Raw genomic sequence first — 16983 nt, 5'->3', positions numbered from 1 at the left:
CAGCAGTGTTGAAATCAGCCAAAACATGGGGCGAGGAGTGGACCGGAACCAGAGAAGAAGTGGTCACAACAAACCGGTCTTCCTGTTTTACGTTGCTGCCAAACCGAAAAGAAAAGTTCGGACCTGAGAAGGTGGGCTGAGAACAAAGTGTCCCAGGAATGTGAAGCCCGGCTCCATTAATGTCTGCAAAGGCATGGACGAGACAAGGTCAGGCGGCGAGTTTCTAGTTTGTACATCCAAAACGCGGTAATGAGTAAAGTAAATGTTTTTCTTCATGAGCTACGTTTCAACCCAACTCGTCCTCATTTTATATCAAACAACTTACTTCTAAAAAAAAAAAGAAATCTAAACAGTGTCAGTCCCTGACAGATAATCTCTCTATAGGATAGAGATAGGCTTATTTCTCCCAACACCTTGAAATTAAAGTCAATTTTATGTACAGGGCAATCGCATCTAAAGTATGGAATCAGATAAACCAATTAAACAATGATTGAGATTTGATTTCATTCATCTATTGTGTATGTTTAGAACCAAAGTCTGGTTCCTCCAGATTTTCCAGAGTCTCAGGGTCTCATGACTGTTGTAAAAGAGCACATGTCTATATCGCTTCATGTTATTGACACTTTACTCATCTGCTTTAGGCCGCTGTTACAAAGTTCACCTGAATTCAAGACCTCCCAGAATCTCTAATTAAATTAAACGGAATCAGTGTCTGAGTGAAACATATTCACCAGATGCACATCACACATTTCTTTCAACTTACACCAATCATAGCAATTACCTTTATAAACTGCTAAGCGTCGGTAGGAGGTGCTGCTCCTCATCTTGTCATTGGCACTTTTATACTGATGAATATGTTTATGTGCTGCTGTTTATGTTAAATCAGCTGGCACAACTTGGCCCTAAATGTCAGGCTTGTGGTCAGGGAAGATTGTTTGTTGTTGCCATTTCATTTGCATTGTTTTCCTCTGCGCTGCAGTCCTTTGTTGAGCGGCCACTTGTCTGATCAGCCGCTGCGTGAGTCAGACCTCCTGTCTCCTAACCTCAGGCCCAGACACCAGGAACTGATCCCAACGCCGTGTGGACCCGTAAGATGAACTTCTGCTTCCTCTTCCTTTGAAATAATAGAAGTTGGCACAGTAGAGATTGCAATCTTGCATTTATTTGCAAGTTTCACCAAAAGAGAGAAAAATTCTATGGTTACAATATTCAGGAACCAATAATCTATTTAATTTTTCTTATCAGACCTGAGTCCCTGACATTGTTGAAATAGTTCTGGTTAAAAGACGTCTTACAATGTTGTTCTTTCCTCTCTCTCCCAGATAAAACCCTGGTCGGAGCTGTCATGGCTGGTCAGGCTCTACTTCTGCTTCACCATAGCGTCGCTGCTGGGGCTGCTGGGCCTCACCATATCCAGCATCTACAAGCAGCACAAGAACACAGACATTTTTGATGAAGACAACTTCACAGTGTCTCTCATCCTGCTGATAGGAATACGTGAGTACATTTGTTTTGTTTTAAATCATGGGATTAGAATGAGTACATGAATACAGCTTTTTTAAGAAATAAAGGGCTAGTTGTGAAATTAGGGGAAAGAAATGTAAAAAGGATTCCTGGTCTTTTCTGTGCAGTGTTCTGCATATACTACATCGTCCGCGGTGTGCTGCAGGAGAATCGGCAGGAGCTGGTGGTGTTTGTGCTCAGCATTGTGGTGCTGATGATTCGATCGGTGGTCAACTTCTCTGTGCTTGGGTCAAAGGGCAAAGAGGAGCTTCTGGTAGGTCTCCCTCTGCTGGCTAATCTGAGATGACGCCGAGCGACATGGAGAATTGATAGTAAAAAGCTAAAGTTGAACATTTTTAAAACCATATTAAATATAGAATTGATTAAAACAGGTTATTTAAAGATATAATATAATAACAGGCTGATCAAACCTGACCAGTAAAGGTTTTAACGTTTGATTCTGGTATTTTTCGGACCTGCTGATGTAAATGAATGCATTTCTTAGGAGACAAAGGAAAACAGGTGCAGGGCTGTCACTGCTGCTGCATGTTTGATCACATCTTGATCGTAAATGTCTCTCAATGTTTAAAAAAAGGCAGCCTTGGCTGACAGACAGAGGTCTTCTCGTAACAAGAATGTGGTTAAACATGTTCCGACTGGCTGCTGCATCACCACGGAGGATATGTAGGGTGTCTGTAAAGCTCCCTGCTGTTAGATCAGGATCACTCCTGGTCACTTTGAGCTGGAAGAGATAGTTAACCGTGTAAGAAGTCAGTATTGTCATTGTTATGGCACGACCTCACAGCATCACCTTGCCTGCTACGTGGAGGTTAATTCAAAAGTACACACCTGCCTGCCCCCACTCCCTGAGCCCTTCAAGCAGGCACGTGGCCAATAAGCTCTGAGCAAAACAGAATTCCACGAGGTGTGTGATCTCTTTCCAGTTATTCTAAATCACACAGCCATGAAAAACATCTGTCACTTGTGTGAGTGGCGCATCCACAGGACCAAACAAGCTTTAAAGTTTCTGCTCAACCCAGCAGGGAAGTGCGGCATGATTCCTTTGGTTTTTCAGCCACCCGGGAAGAAATTAAGATGGACTCTGGTTCCTTATAGCTTCAGAAAACATTTTCATCTCAGACAAACAGCATAATTGTATAATTGTGGTGAGCTGGGCACGTTATGAACGCTGTGGTCTGATGTTCCTACAGCAACACTTATGCCCGCCTGTGTGATACACCATCCTGCCCTTGTCTGTGGTTACAGGTCCGCTTTGTGTGCATCATGTGTTTGGGCAGCATCCACGTTCTCTGCGCCACCCTGCTCATCCAGAGGCCCAACATGATGGCCTTCCGGGTGGGCGGAGCCTTGGAGAGCCTCCAGCAGCAATACTTCCTGCTTAATCTCTGTTTCTCCATGGTGACGTTCGACCTGCAGGCTCAGGTGACCCAACGATTTTAATTGCTGTGGCTCTGAGCACCCAGGGGTCCTCAGCTCAAAAGAGACTTGAGAGAAGAGTCAGAAAAAAAATCACCGATGTTTTGTTGTATTTTTCTGCAGAAAAATCTGTCTAAAATCTCAGAGAATATGGAAATATGTCCCCCCTCAAGCATCCAGAATGACTTAAAAGAGGTTTCATGGCAACAAAAAAGGCCCATTCGCATTCAAAGCTTTTTGCCCCATCAGCAGGTTTCAGGTGGGGGTTTCCCACGGTTTCTAACCAGGACTTGACAATAGATGAGAAAGACCCTCTCAAAACCAAAACAATCATCGTGAACGCCAGACTCTAGAACTCCAGACGCTCCCGTTGTTGGTTTTAGTGGAGCTCCAATCTGAGAACACGATTTCCCGGAGGAGCTTCAGTCGGGCTTCAGATCACAGCGGCTCCGCGGCTGCTTCACTAAAACAATCGGCCGCCGTTAGACCAAACTCTTCGTCCTGGTTCTCTCTGGACCCAGCGCAGCGCTTGATACTGCTGGTACCGATGCCCCGCTCACTCATCTGGGAGGGCCGGTCAGCCTCTCACGCTGTGTCACACCCGAATGAGGCAGAACGCTCTGTTAATTCAGGAGAACGTGCGTGAGGGCCATGACCGCTGCTACAAGGAAACGCCACCGCCCAATATGTCATCAAGCTGCCTCTTGATGACATCATCAGACGGCGCACATTCATGCAGCTTACAGCTGTTCACGCCTTCATGTGAGTGAACTCTGGCAAGTCAGAGTTTAAAAATACATTGGTCTCCGTGGTAACCGAACTCTGTGATGACGCTCCGAACACTCACCTGACGCAGAGTTTGTATTTGGCTCCTACAAAATGGCGGCCTTTAGTCGAGAAGGGCGGAAGGATCTTTGCAATCTTTCCATCATTCATGGTGCGTTACTGTTGTGTGTGTTGTAGTTGTGTCTCTACGTCCTGATCACCACGTCCGACCTGGCCATATCCGCTCCCAACAACACTATCTTGCTGACGGTTGGGGTGGCGTGGACCTGCCTGACGGCCACCGTCGGGGTCGTTGCTGTAAGCGCCCATCTTCTATCCTGAATACCACAAACAAACCACACCCCAAAACCACGTCTTTGTTTGTTCCTCGTCTCTGTCTTTCAGGTTCTGAAGGAGGCCAAGGTGTTGGTCTGGATCTTTGTGATGCAGAATCTGCCCGAGGTCGCCTTCTTTGTGTATCTCATGTACAAGGTGAGGCTGTTTTTTGAAAGCACTTTACGGCACATTCGCTGAATCTGCACCTTCATCAAACACGTGGAACCAGTAGGTTGTTCCTCAAAGCAAGCTGTTGCCAGCTGGAGCACCTTCTAGGGACCTAAAAGGATTGCCCACGTTACCTTTCATTAAAACTTGCCCAACACAGAAATACGGAAGATACGGTCCCGCCGATTAAGATTAAGAGTCCTGAACTTTGCGACCTTAGATTTGATTTTCTGTAGTAATTTTTGAGCAGGTACATGTGAAGCTACAAACACTCTGGAGTTTCCTGAGGCTTTGCTTTGTTGACAGTAGGGAAATCAAAGCAAAACAGTCAACAGAATCTGGAGCACCCCAGGATTCAGTCCTCGAACTGGCTTTGTTCTTTGTTTTTATCTCCGTTCCCTTTGAGCAGTGTCACCCTTAGACACTTTTTAACATTTCTATTGGCTGAAGGTATCCAGATGACCAACGGCAGCGGCTCAGCGCTGTTTGTTGACACTACATCGGGTTTTTTTTTAGATGTGATGAAATGTACCACGAGATGTGGAGTTTATGCCAGTAAAACTGTGATTAACTTTAATTGCAGGTGGTAAAAAAATGGTCCCTGGACAACACATACACAGTGGAAGCAGCTGCAGTCACCGGAACTTTGATCTCCCTGCTGATTAAAGTGGTTTTAATCTGGGGCCTCGTCAGGCTGGTGCACAGGTTCGGCCAAGGCCTGAGGGAGAGAAGTGAGTGAGCCGCTCCTGCTTTGTGGTGGCACCAGTCCAACGAAATAAACAGATATTGTGTTCGGCAGGATCTCAGCAGAGATTAGTCAATGTCAAAAACTACTTCCCTCTATATAATCGGGTTACTTATTCTCAGAAACCTCAGCTTTCCCAATATACCGCGCCTTTACAGGTGCTAATATTGTCTAACAGGCGGTAAATGCTCACGTTAACCTCACTCTTTTGCTTTTTCCTACAGTGTTTGCACCGAGCAGGTGATTTAAACCTTTGCGGACCGGGGAGCCGGTCCGAGGCGTCCAGAGGCGCCGTCAGTGTGCCTCAAATTGGCATCAGCCCAGCATTTTTGTACGAAAATACTTCAAATGCCTTCGTAGTGGATTCCCATCAGCCACTGGTGATCCTGTTTCCACCAGAGTGAGTTTGCTGGGTGGAAGCACCAAAGGTTTTGTGTTTTCCCCCCATTAATGTAATAACGCGCCTGCTTCCTGTAAGTTTTAGTAATTTATCTTCATTTCCCGTTTTTGTAAATGTTGAACTACTTTGTGCAACGCTAAACTATAGACACCCTTTCTATTTCTAATTTTTTGAAGCACCTTACTGCAGCCAATCAAGCGTTTGTCTTTACACGAAGATTTTAATAAAGCGATTTTGTTATGTGAAAGTCTGCGTCTAATGCACCCTTTGGCACAAACACCCGTTTTACCCGTTTGAGGTGTGCTCAGATACGACACACACATTTCCTGGTTACATCGCCACTGTTTATTAAAGTGCTCCAGAGGGGATAAAGTAGCAGAAACAGCTAGAAACCTTAACATACAGATATAAAAGTCAGAGTTAGAGGCTTTTGGATTTTCAAAAATGAAAAGCACTTTGAGGGCCGACTCCTTCTCGAGATGTCAGAAACTGTCTGGAAGAAGAATGCTGAGAGACGATCTGGTTTCCAGTGTCTAAAACATAGGTCAGAAATCACCTACACCTATTAATGAGCCTCTGGAATGTCCGAGTGAGCTTTGGCTCGATCCATTGTACTTCAATGACTGATTACAGGCCGTCAAAACAGTGCCTTTACAACAATCAATAAACCACAGAAGAAGAAGGTATTCATATACAGTAAAAAAGTACCAAACAGGTTTTATTTTCAACAATGATACACAGTAAACTGTTAGTAATGATGGACAAATCCTACTGAAGGTTCACATATACCCAGTTAAAGGAATGATTGCCTTTTCGAGCTCATTTGGTCCACTCCGGGATTGCGACACGTCTTTGCGTAGTGACACAAGGCCTCTGATTGTGTGTCGACGTTGTGGTGGACTGATATGTAAAAACCCAATAACGCTGACGGTGAGACAGGTCTAACCCGCTGCTGCAACTGGTGAAGCAAAAGTGTTGAATTGTTAACATTTAAAAAAAACAAACGGAAATCACCTTCATTGCGCACACGTCTAGAAAACCTATACAGAGCTCAGCTATGGCTTAGAGGGCGTAAAAATGGATTTAAAAAGATGAGCCAGGCATCGGAATTGTGGTCTTTGCCCGACCTGATCAACTATTGATCAAATTTCATACTGTAGACAGCAAAGACAACAGTCCACAATGAAAACGCAGATCACAGACCTGCAAGTGTGTGATTAAAACGTGACAATCAGGATGTAAACCTCAAGAGATGCTTCTATACATTAATGATACCGGAGTTTAAGGCACAGTCTGCACAGGGGGCAATTATTGCTGAGTGAATTCCTCCCCAAAGAACCCCTAAATCCATATATCTGTTAAAGAACTGAAGTCTTACGTTTTTGAAGGCTTTATTATGGGAGAGATTTAGCTGTTGTTTATGGAATAGCAGCTACGACGTGTCCCTGCGATCGACCTTTCCATTTAAAAAGTGCTACATCGGACCTGATAACACCCATCCCGATGTATTGCAGTGACTATTTAGATGTCTGGATTTAAGATATTTTTCTCTGCAAATTCTTTTGACTTGCAGGCAGGAGGAAGCCACAAAAGAACCGGGACCAAATTCCATTCATAAACTGACTGATTGGGCAGGCTAACGCATGAAATCGGTTGAGCTTTGACATTGTTTTACATCATTAAGGCTGCATACATTAAACGTACAATCACACAGTATCCACACACGAGTCTGATTAGAGTCAAATTTAGAATCCACAATTAGCCAAACAATTATTTTAAAATAGCTTTCATTTAAGAAGAATTTAGTTTTAAAGGTTTTTCCACATCACAGACGTCTCAGAAAACATTTTTTAGTTATATTAAGGTCCTTTTCAGGTCTTATATGTTCTTTATATATATATATATATATTTTAATTATCTGAGCATCTATTCTTTCTGTTTAGACTTCCTCATGGCTATAATCCCTGTTATATATCAAAATGGGTTTATAAAATCACAAGTTATGGAATTTAGTTACATCCCTTCTCCCTTTAAGCTGTACAAGACAAAATGGCACAGAGCACGGTCAGACCCAGATCAAGTCTGAGTCCCAGAGGCTTCAGAGAGCTCAGAACTCATCCTCCGAGCTGATGTAGTTCTGTTTCTTCCTCACGTTCCAGTGTAAACACTGGGCCAGGCTCTCAAACCAGTCGTTGACCGGGTCCCGGAAACAGATGGAGGGAACAGGGAAGCAGGAAGTAGTGATGGTGATACTGGAACAAGATAATCAGTAGCACAGGGTCACAGAGGTGGATGTGTCAACGAGGAAAGAAAGGAGCCGTTGATATCAGCTTTTCAAGAAGCATAAAGATAATAGAAGATAATCTCTGGATGAGTTACATAAATGTAGCCGCCCACCTGAGATTCTTTTGGCCCTTTAATCTGGCTCAAGTTACATAAAACAACTGGTAAGTGTTGATGCAGCAGCCTAAGGAGTTAAACTTCTTATCCAGTATTAATGGGCTTTGTCTCGCTGTGACGCAACAGAGGAGGAAGCATGTAGACGAACCTGTCCCCGTGGCAGATCTCTTGTCTTTTCCGCCCATCGAAAGACACCCAAGCTGTGTTTCTGGCATCGCAGGACAACATAATCTGGAAAATGACGAGAAAAAATTAGAAAAGTTAGTGAGCGACGATAACCTAAAACACGCCACGGAGGCGTCGCATGTTATGACATCATATGTACAAGCTTATCCAAATCCTGGACACCCAGGACAAAGTCACCAGTACCTTGAGTTCCACACCAGCGGGCACCACGATGGGTCTAAAGGAGAGGGAGTGAGGGCAAATAGGGGTGATCATGATGGCGGGGACGTTGGGATGAATCATGGACGCTCCTGCTGCCACCGCGTACGCTGTACTTCCTGTTGGTGTAGAAACGATCACGCCTGATGGAACACACACACACACACACACACACACACAGTGTCAGTGAGTAAATAAATGGTGCAAAAATAAACAACAAGAACCGAATGTGAAGAATAAATAATGTCAGTGCAGCGCAAGCGTTCATTAAAATACTGCATTTCCCAGAATGCAGAGCGTCTCTGCCTGCTTACCGTCTCCCTGCACGGTGGTAATGAGGTGTCCGTCCAGAAAGAGGTCCACGTTGGAAAGGTAGGAGGAGGGGCCTCTGTCCACCACGACCTCGTTCAGCACCTTAAACACACACGGGCCGATGGGACTGAAACAAATCTCGCTAAAACGGCACAAAGTCTGCAGATCGAGTGTTTGTGTCAGCGGGACACAGCCCCAAAAGAATGCTGGGACAGTCAAGATTTATGACATTCACAATATTGTGTTATTTATTGAATCAACACTTTACAAATGGAAAATAAATAAGCAAATGTACTTGCTGACCTGAAGTAGACGCTGAACAATCACTAGCTCTGTGAGATAAAACCCTACAAACAGGTTGACTGACTGCATGATGGCTTCTAAAAGTATTAGCCTGAAGGCAACGATGAGAACACCTGTGGCTTTAATGGAACGGACCATTTAGACTTCCATTTTACGTGCGTACACTGAGGAACGAGGGCACGACTGTTCTCTTTTCTGAGCGGCACAATTGAAGCCGTGTGGCTCTTCTCCCGTGAGAGAAACATCCATCTGCCCGCGTCGTCATGTGAAACCACCAACCAGACACGGCGAAGGACTGGATTTGCGGGCCGTTACCTGATACTGCGCCACTTTTCTGCCGCAGTCAACGTCCCCGTTGGTCAGGATGATGCCCATGTCGTCCACTCTGGCTTTCTTCTCCCGGTTCTCTTTGAAAACCCTGACTTTTAAGCGACTGCGTAGGACGATGGCGGCATTTCCTGCAATAAACACGCGCGTTAACTCCAGTCGGAACGCACAGCGCGCTCCACAACTCAGTCAAATACCTTCAATAACCTGGGTAACCTGAGACTGGTAGGTTTCAAATTTGAAAGGTGTCAGAAAGCCCAGGGAACCCAGGTGGAACGCCATGACTGGAGGAACGCTCTCCTGCGGACGAGCACAGGGTGTGACAGCTGCTTTGACGCTGTGAATCGCATCTTCGCCTCCAAAGTTCTCAAAACCGTCTAGAGGAAGTGACGCGCAAATACCTGGAAGAGCGACGAGGCATACAGCAGAGTTCCGTCTCCCCCCAGACAGATGATGAAGTCGACCAGGTTGGATATGTCATCCAGGTCTGGGAACAACAAGGCACGTAACTGTAGACTGATGACGACCTCATTGCTTTGTTACAGGAAATGGAGGGAGAACAGCGGCGGGTGCTTTTCACACCTTCTCTAAAAGTGCAGAAGTTCTTCGTAATGGCCCCAAAGTTCTCATCTCCAGATATGGCTGGATCCTCCAGAGCTTTCTTTTCCACGTAAACAATCATGTTTTTCACCTGCAACGGAGCGAAAACACACACGAGCTGATGACAAACAGTCCCGACTCATTTCAGGGAACCACTAGGGAAGTTCTCAGACCCCCCCCCAGCTGATGTGGACTTCTTTTGTTCCCAAGTCTGCCCAGCAAGAGTAAATAAAACATGTTCCCAAGACGTCACCTAGAGTCCTGTAACGTTTGTGTTGACAGCACGCGTCAACATGAGCTTTGTACTCGCAGCGAATGTTTGAACTAACCTTGGTGAGGAAAACGCAGAGCTCCTTAAAGGGCTGGAGCAGACTGGCATCTTGAATCTTCTTGATGACAAGGACACTTTGAGGTGGTTTGTTCCACGTAAGTCTCTGGCTGGCAGGGTCCTGGATGTGCCTGGACACACAAGTACAAGACTACACCTCTGGAACGGGAAAATGATGAATGTGCAAAGGGGGAAAAGTTCCTTAATTAATGTGTCACTTCAGTGTGGGAAAAGCTGAATGGGACAAGATAGGGGGAGAGGGCAGAACCCCCGGATCACCTTCCAAAGCCCTGATGTTGCCATGACCATCAATACAAACAGCAGCACACTGTTGTCATACATGAGCCTAGAATTCTGCAACCCAGACCCTGTTACACCAGTTCTGTCAGGTGGAATGAGCCAAAATTCCACCAGCCAACAGTAGAAACCTTATAAAACTAAACGCCCAGTAATAGGAAGTCTAATAAGTCAACAATTAAACCTTTGTGCAATCAGGCAGAATACAGCAGGGCGGGTCCTAGCCGAAAAGCCCATTACGGATCACGCTCCTTAAGGGTTCCACAGCGTCGGATCCCGTTCCCTCCAGAACAGAAACCTGGGCGCATGGAGGCGAACGTTGGCCGTTGTTGTCTTGCTGGAAGCATCAGTGTGCATCGTTGTCGTGAGCTGATGAGCAGGGGCAGCCACCAATATAGCAACGATCGTCAACCAGCCGACTGTCACGGATACATCTGGACTCCAGCGATGTACATCAACGCCTTTCTGACACAATGGAGGGATTTTTTCTAACCCCCTCACTAGTTAAAACTGATTTACGTGCACTTTTTTCTACTTTCACTACAGAAAACAGAGAAATTAGCAGCGGCACCGCTGACATTTATGCCACTCATATGTGAAGAATGCCGATTTCAGACCCCATCAGCTGATGCCAAATGCTAAAATAGGAATGATTCCAAATTAATATTAGACTCGTCGCTTAAGCTCCAAACTCCGACCTCAAGATATTTGTGTCCTTTTCGTTGGTGTGATTTCTCTCTTCATAACGATGGTGACAGAGGTGATAACGCCTCGGGACCTAACGATGACAGGATAATTGTACGGAATAAGTACATGTCACTAGAACGGGTAAAATCGGGTTGGCTGCAGGCCTCGGCTGTGATACTGAGAAGAGTCTGCTGACACAGATAGTAAAACACCAGGCTGGATGATTTATGTCCTCCACCTAAAATACACAATAAAACTGAAATGACATTTCAACACAAGAGGCATCACACCCACACCTAACAATCAATAGATTACGGGAGTGTCGTCAAAAACCTGAAAACGTCCAATACTTTTCTTGACAGATTAGCGAAAGCTCAGATTCTAGTATTAGGAAACAACGTATCCAAATGTAATGAAATGATGTGAACCTGACTGATGCATTTGTGAACAGGGAGCACAACCTGGAGCCCTTCTACCTCTCCAAAAAGAGGGTAAACACCGAAGCCTTATTAGCATCCGAACTGGTGTATTCACCGTCGGTTTCACCAGCTGACCACTTCAAAGCATCCTCCATTTTCAGGAAGGTTTAACATGCGAGCACATCAGAGAGGAAAATAACACGCTAGTAACACGCTAATAAGGCAGCGAGGGGGCTGCCACCTGCTTGTCTTTATAACTACCACTCTCCTCCAGATCACCACCAGAGTGACCAGACATGGACGGACTTCTCACCATTTCCACACTTGTTTCTGGTTGTCATTGACAGGAATATCCTGCAGAATCAGATGGTCCAACTTCATGGATGCACACATGTATCCTGCGATGCTCTTCAGCTCCACTCAGCAGGTTAACTGGGTTCAGTCCCAGGAGTCCACACCCGTACTGTAACTCATTCTGCCTCCAACAGCTTCCCCGAGTGCCACATATCGCCACAGAGTATCCGAGCCAGGGTTCTTGTCGGGCTCGAGCTGTCAGCTGCCAGTCACGTGAGCGCCCGGCAGACTCTCCATAAGCAGAGCCGGAGCCGCTGGGATCGCTTCCCCTCCAGCAGGTCTCACTGCCACTTTCCGCCTGTCCTCAGGGCTTCAGAATGAAAACTTCCTGCATTCTGTCTGTGCCTCAGAGGAGCGGCTCTTATTTAAGCGGGGCCTGGCAGCAGCCCCGCCCACACCGCTGTGCTGGCCCCACCCACTTCAGAAGACCTCTTCTTATTGGACAGGTGTGATGTTGTGATCCCTGACATGGCTTTCCACCCAAACTGGTATAACCAGAGTGGGGATGAATATTTAACCCTGCTGTGGGGTTTCCATTACTTGCACTTAAAAGGAATTCACAAATGTCATGTGGCACAATAAGCTGCAAAAAAAGCATCCTTTTAATGTTTTATTGTTGTCATTGCTTTAACCTTTAGAAGGGGAATTCCAGTGAGAATAATTTACCAGGTCTCAGCGGATGACTTTTCTAATCTCCACCGAGGAGTTAAGGTGACAGCCAGTGTGGGCCTGACTGTTTGTCTGGTAGCAGAATAACTCAAAAAGTTCTAAACAGATTTTATTGACACTTTCAGGGAATTGTTGACATTGGGCCAAGGGAGAGCTCATTATATTTCGGAGATGTTCTGGATTCCAGAGGGACGTTGACATTTGATCTTCAAAAAAAATCAAAGCCAGAGGGCTTTGATCATAAAGCAGTCTACTACACTACGTAGCCTTTTATTACTACTGCCTGTATTGTTCCACAAGTCACAATCTGTGGGGAAATGAGCTGCTTGGTGGAGGTCTGAGCTCTCAGACTGGTTTGTTCCTGGTTTCCTTTTATTTTCAACAGGATGTACAAAAACTAGTTTCTGTAAAAATGAGTCAGTTTCCCAGTGTATTATTATAATAAATATAGATACAGGACAGCGTTTCTGGCAGAATTCAAGACACAAAAAGAACTTTGCTATTATACTGTATTTGGCTTAAATATATTTCTATATTTAAACCATCAGTATGTATTTTCTTGATCAGCCTACAGTAACAGGGATTTATGGAATAAAGATTTCTTTACATACCGGTATTTCTTTTTCAAATTTTCTCGCCCACCTTAAACTTAATCAAGAGCACAATATGTCTAACCATAAAAAACAATTATGAAAGCGTGGGCACGATTAACACAACGCCCGTTTTGGAAAAAAAAGTGTGTCCAACATATCAGAAAATCAGACGTACGATTGATCAAAATCGAATAAATGTGCAACAAACGAGCAAAACCAACACGCTAGTTCCACTGCCCCACCTTTTGCAGCGCTGGAAGGTTTAGTTTGGGATGACTTTGATCTTTTGACAGATTTCTTATTCTTAATATGCTCAGAAATATTGTCCCTGCATTCTGATATGTCGACCCTCATCGTGGTCCCGTGGTGACCACCTGGTCTCACCACTTTTGACCTGTTGAGCAGCCTTGACAGTCGTCCTCCCATTAAAGCCAACTCGACTGACCTGCTGTGACCCAGCAGGACAAGCATTTTCCTTTAGAAGAGATCAAAAATGTTTCCTTAAAAACAAAAAGGAAAAATCTCATTCAAGGCTATATATTTAAATTAATAATTTATTTTATAGCTGCTGACAAAAAACACTGTTGCCTGAAAGCGTTTTCAGCATCAGCCGATTTCAGTTTAATTCAACTTTGTTTATCAGTTACGATCAACATTGTCTCCAGGCACGACCCCCCCCAGGCAACGGTGGAAGGCTGCTGATTGTCGGCTGGGTAAGGGAGGAGGGCGGATAGGGCAGGGTCACGGAAGGACGGATAGAAAGTGGAATAGATGCATCCAGCATAAATGCAAATATGTTAGACATGTGTAATTATGCCTAATTATGCCTAAACTCCTAATGCAGCAGCCTGCAATTTGTGAGTCACTTCATAAATCCATCAGTGCCTTCAGCTATATTTTATTTTATATTATATTTTTGTACTGTAACCACTTACTCCAACACTGCTGTTATTCATTCACACGTCATTAGCACAACCAAAAAAAACACAAGTCACCCAGGATGGTTTTTTTTTCTTCTTTTCTAGTTGTGACATTACAAAATAGGATGTTACCAAAGTACAAGGCAAACCTCAAGAGAGGCTTCTGAGAAACAACATTTAGAAGAAGTTACAAAAGGAATTAGTGTCTGAAAATGAAGTCTGTCTTCAGGCAACTCAACAGGCTGCTTGTGAAATGCCTTTTAGATGTTATCTATAACACTCCTCACTGTTATTGCTCCCAATACCCTCACAGTAAAATGACTGTGAGTCTTAAATATCAGGAATTTTCCTCCCATAATAGACATAATACAAACCACCAATTTGTTGTTCTACTTAAGACTTTTTTTTTTTTTTCGCACCATGCAAATATTTCATACAACTGAAGAGTTTATAAAACCACCATTTTAAGAAGTCCTGGTTAAATATAAAGATGTGTTGGTGCAAAATCTGCCTGGACTTACATCACTGCTTGTGGGATCTGAAGCATACATGCCTTTGGGCCAAATGTGGTCACAGGGCTTGGTCCATGTAGGGACTGGGTTCTCCTGAAAGAGAGGGAGAAGAACAGAAAGTGAAGAGAAAAAACACCGAGGGGATCGCCACAGCAGCACGTGCACGCGCTGCAATCACAAAGATGTGTGAAACTGCTAAAGGGTCAATTGGATGTGTCACTGTTATTTCTGCATTTGTGTTAAATGCGGTTTCTAGCAGCCTCAATTTTAGCGCATTTTGTTTCAGGGTTCCCATCAAATAGGTTGCGCTTTTATTTTCTAAAGCCTAAAGAGTAGTAACCCAGTGATTGAGACATGAAAGGATCTCTTAAAATGAGTTACTATGGCTACTACAGTTCACAAACTGTGGATTATTACGTAAATCCATTTATAACAACTGTAATAAATACTCTTCTGGAGACATGAAGCTGAACTGTTTTAATCATTGGTCACAGGATCACATGGGATTAACAGGGGAAATGGTCACTGGCTGTGAGCTGCCACAGAAGGAAGCTACAGGCGTCGCCTTAAACCAGAGAAGCCTGTGAGCCACATCCAATCCCCCAGCCGACAAATGCTCTTAAAGGTCTGATTCTGTGCACCATCTGCTGTTTACTGGTTCCTAACGCTGCAGTTTAAATACCAATACAGCTGCTACTATAATGGTAGTTAATTTCAAGAGTGTGAGGTGACACTTTATTATTGAGTAAGTGTAAAAAGTCAGTAGAAAAATGTAGCTGATAAATAGTAAAGATTTCCATTCTGACACAAATAGATCAGACTTTACTGTCATTCTTTGACAGCAAAAGGGTTCTGTTGGTTCTAAACACTGTACATCCCTCATGAAAAATTGATCATTGTGGCCGATATATAAAGTCTGCAGATATTAGTCAATAATCACAGATTACTGTTATCAAGATACCTTAAGTTCACACATCTTCAACTTTTGGGAACTTCTGACAAGAATTACAGAAGGCTCCCTGGAAGTCTTTGCTTGTTTTTATTAGTCACTGACATAAAATACTAAAAAGGCCATCAGCATATTCAAAGGACATAGTAAAAAAAACTGTGTAGGAATATGTTTCAACATCTTGTGCAAATGTGCTCTTCAAATATTTGCCAACTTCCTCATTGATTAATGGGGAGTCCCTATTAGTAGTTTAATGTCAAGACAGGCTCCACATCCTTCCGCTTTTGCTTAAACTTCTTGTCTGTTACTTACAGATACAGAAAAAGCCCCCTTACATCACCCACATTCCAGAGAGAACTAGCGGTTAACTCGCACACTGCCTGCAACCTAGTCAACAAAGACACACACAGCTGTTTCCACAGCCTGTATCCCCATTCGTGGTCTTTAATGCAATGAACCAACCTGTACTCTGAGGAGCTGCTGGCTGAAGAGGTGCTCAGGCTGCGGGTCTTCCTACCGCGCCGCGCCAGGTTGCGGCAGGCGACCTCCCCTCCGTCACAGGTGGAACAGCAGTACGGCACAGCTTCAACTCTCACCTCTTTCACACCGTCCATTACAGACGCCGAGGCTGTAAATAAACTGCAGGAACAAAGTAGAGATTGGCAGGGCTACAGTCGAAATTTAACCTGCACAAAATTAGTAAGGACATAGTAAGACTGTAATCTTCTTTGGACAATGGACTTCACACAAAAATAGACACACGTGTAATATATATGTGTCTATATCTATATATGTATACATAGATTTGTGTGTATACGTATATGCACATATACGTATATTTATATATGCGTGTGCGCCCCCAAACTCTTATATATGTAAATGTGTGTATACATACACACATATATACGCGTGCATGTACAATCTAAAAAGAAAAATTAAACCTTAAGCGACATTTGCACTTTAGAGGGAGTTTCTACTCATTTGCGTAACATGTCATTTTAAGAGCAACTATTGTCTCCCGACTTGTAACAATTGTCGGGAGACAATTAACAATTACGGCCAACTGGGGCTGCCTCAGTTGTCGCAGCTCCAACTCCCGATTTCATTAAAATATTAGCCTCGCAAAATGTGTTTGTTTGTCAAAGTTATTTAATTCGACCGACAACCACGGCTGTCTAACGGATTAAAGGAGAACCAGCCAGATGGCTGAATATTTACAGTCACATAAGCCAGTGATAAGCTAGTTAGAGAGCTAAGCTAACATGTTCGACACAAAAGCTAATGATGAAAATGACCGCAGTGACCAACAGTACCTTTAATCGACAACGTTACGGTCGTCGGCAGAGTTTGGGAGCAGAGCAAATCCAGCGGGTCAAAACATTATTGGAATCTCACCATCATTCCATTGAGAAATAACCTTAGAACAGAGACCTGTCAACAGTCAGCCCATCACTTCCGGATCCCCGTCGGCCAATCGCGGGCTCGCTTCTTGGTGACGTCACGTTGGACGACCTCTCCAGACCCATTCAATGTAAACAGACTTGACCCTTTCACAAGCCACTATAATTAAGTAAA

The 16983-nt window shown here is 44.2% G+C and overlaps 2 protein-coding genes across 4 annotated transcripts; one reads left to right on the top strand and one right to left on the bottom strand.

Moving 5' to 3' along the window:
- Positions 1 to 47: 47 nt before the first annotated feature.
- On the top strand, positions 48 to 5601 carry LOC130530191 (uncharacterized). The gene is made up of 9 exons (XM_057041163.1): positions 48 to 207; positions 980 to 1088; positions 1323 to 1497; positions 1632 to 1777; positions 2770 to 2946; positions 3904 to 4023; positions 4111 to 4197; positions 4793 to 4940; positions 5179 to 5601. Exons 1-9 carry the CDS (start codon positions 194 to 196, stop codon positions 5196 to 5198), a joined length of 996 nt encoding a protein of 331 aa, XP_056897143.1. The 5' UTR covers positions 48 to 193; the 3' UTR covers positions 5199 to 5601.
- A 439-nt stretch (positions 5602 to 6040) lies between these two features.
- Positions 6041 to 16892, bottom strand: nadka (NAD kinase a). Of its 3 annotated transcripts, none has more exons than XM_057041152.1 (12): positions 16722 to 16892; positions 15871 to 16047; positions 14469 to 14552; positions 10010 to 10139; positions 9663 to 9771; positions 9482 to 9567; positions 9278 to 9380; positions 9069 to 9211; positions 8453 to 8552; positions 8124 to 8281; positions 7903 to 7985; positions 6041 to 7606 (listed from the first exon to the last, which is right to left on the bottom strand). In XM_057041152.1, exons 2-12 carry the CDS (start codon positions 16020 to 16022, stop codon positions 7462 to 7464), a joined length of 1293 nt encoding a protein of 430 aa, XP_056897132.1. In that variant the 5' UTR covers positions 16023 to 16047; positions 16722 to 16892; the 3' UTR covers positions 6041 to 7461. The 3 variants fall into 3 exon arrangements, with proteins under 3 accessions (XP_056897132.1, XP_056897133.1, XP_056897134.1); XM_057041153.1 differs by having other exon boundaries at positions 16804 to 16881; XM_057041154.1 differs by lacking the exons at positions 15871 to 16047; positions 16722 to 16892 and adding an exon at positions 11725 to 13527.
- Between the last annotated feature and the right edge of the window lie 91 nt (positions 16893 to 16983).

Source organism: Takifugu flavidus, chromosome 8 (genome assembly GCF_003711565.1).
Source record: "Takifugu flavidus isolate HTHZ2018 chromosome 8, ASM371156v2, whole genome shotgun sequence".
In the NCBI taxonomy this organism is placed as follows: domain Eukaryota; kingdom Metazoa; phylum Chordata; class Actinopteri; order Tetraodontiformes; family Tetraodontidae; genus Takifugu; species Takifugu flavidus.
This window is presented reverse-complemented; position numbering and strand designations above follow the sequence as displayed.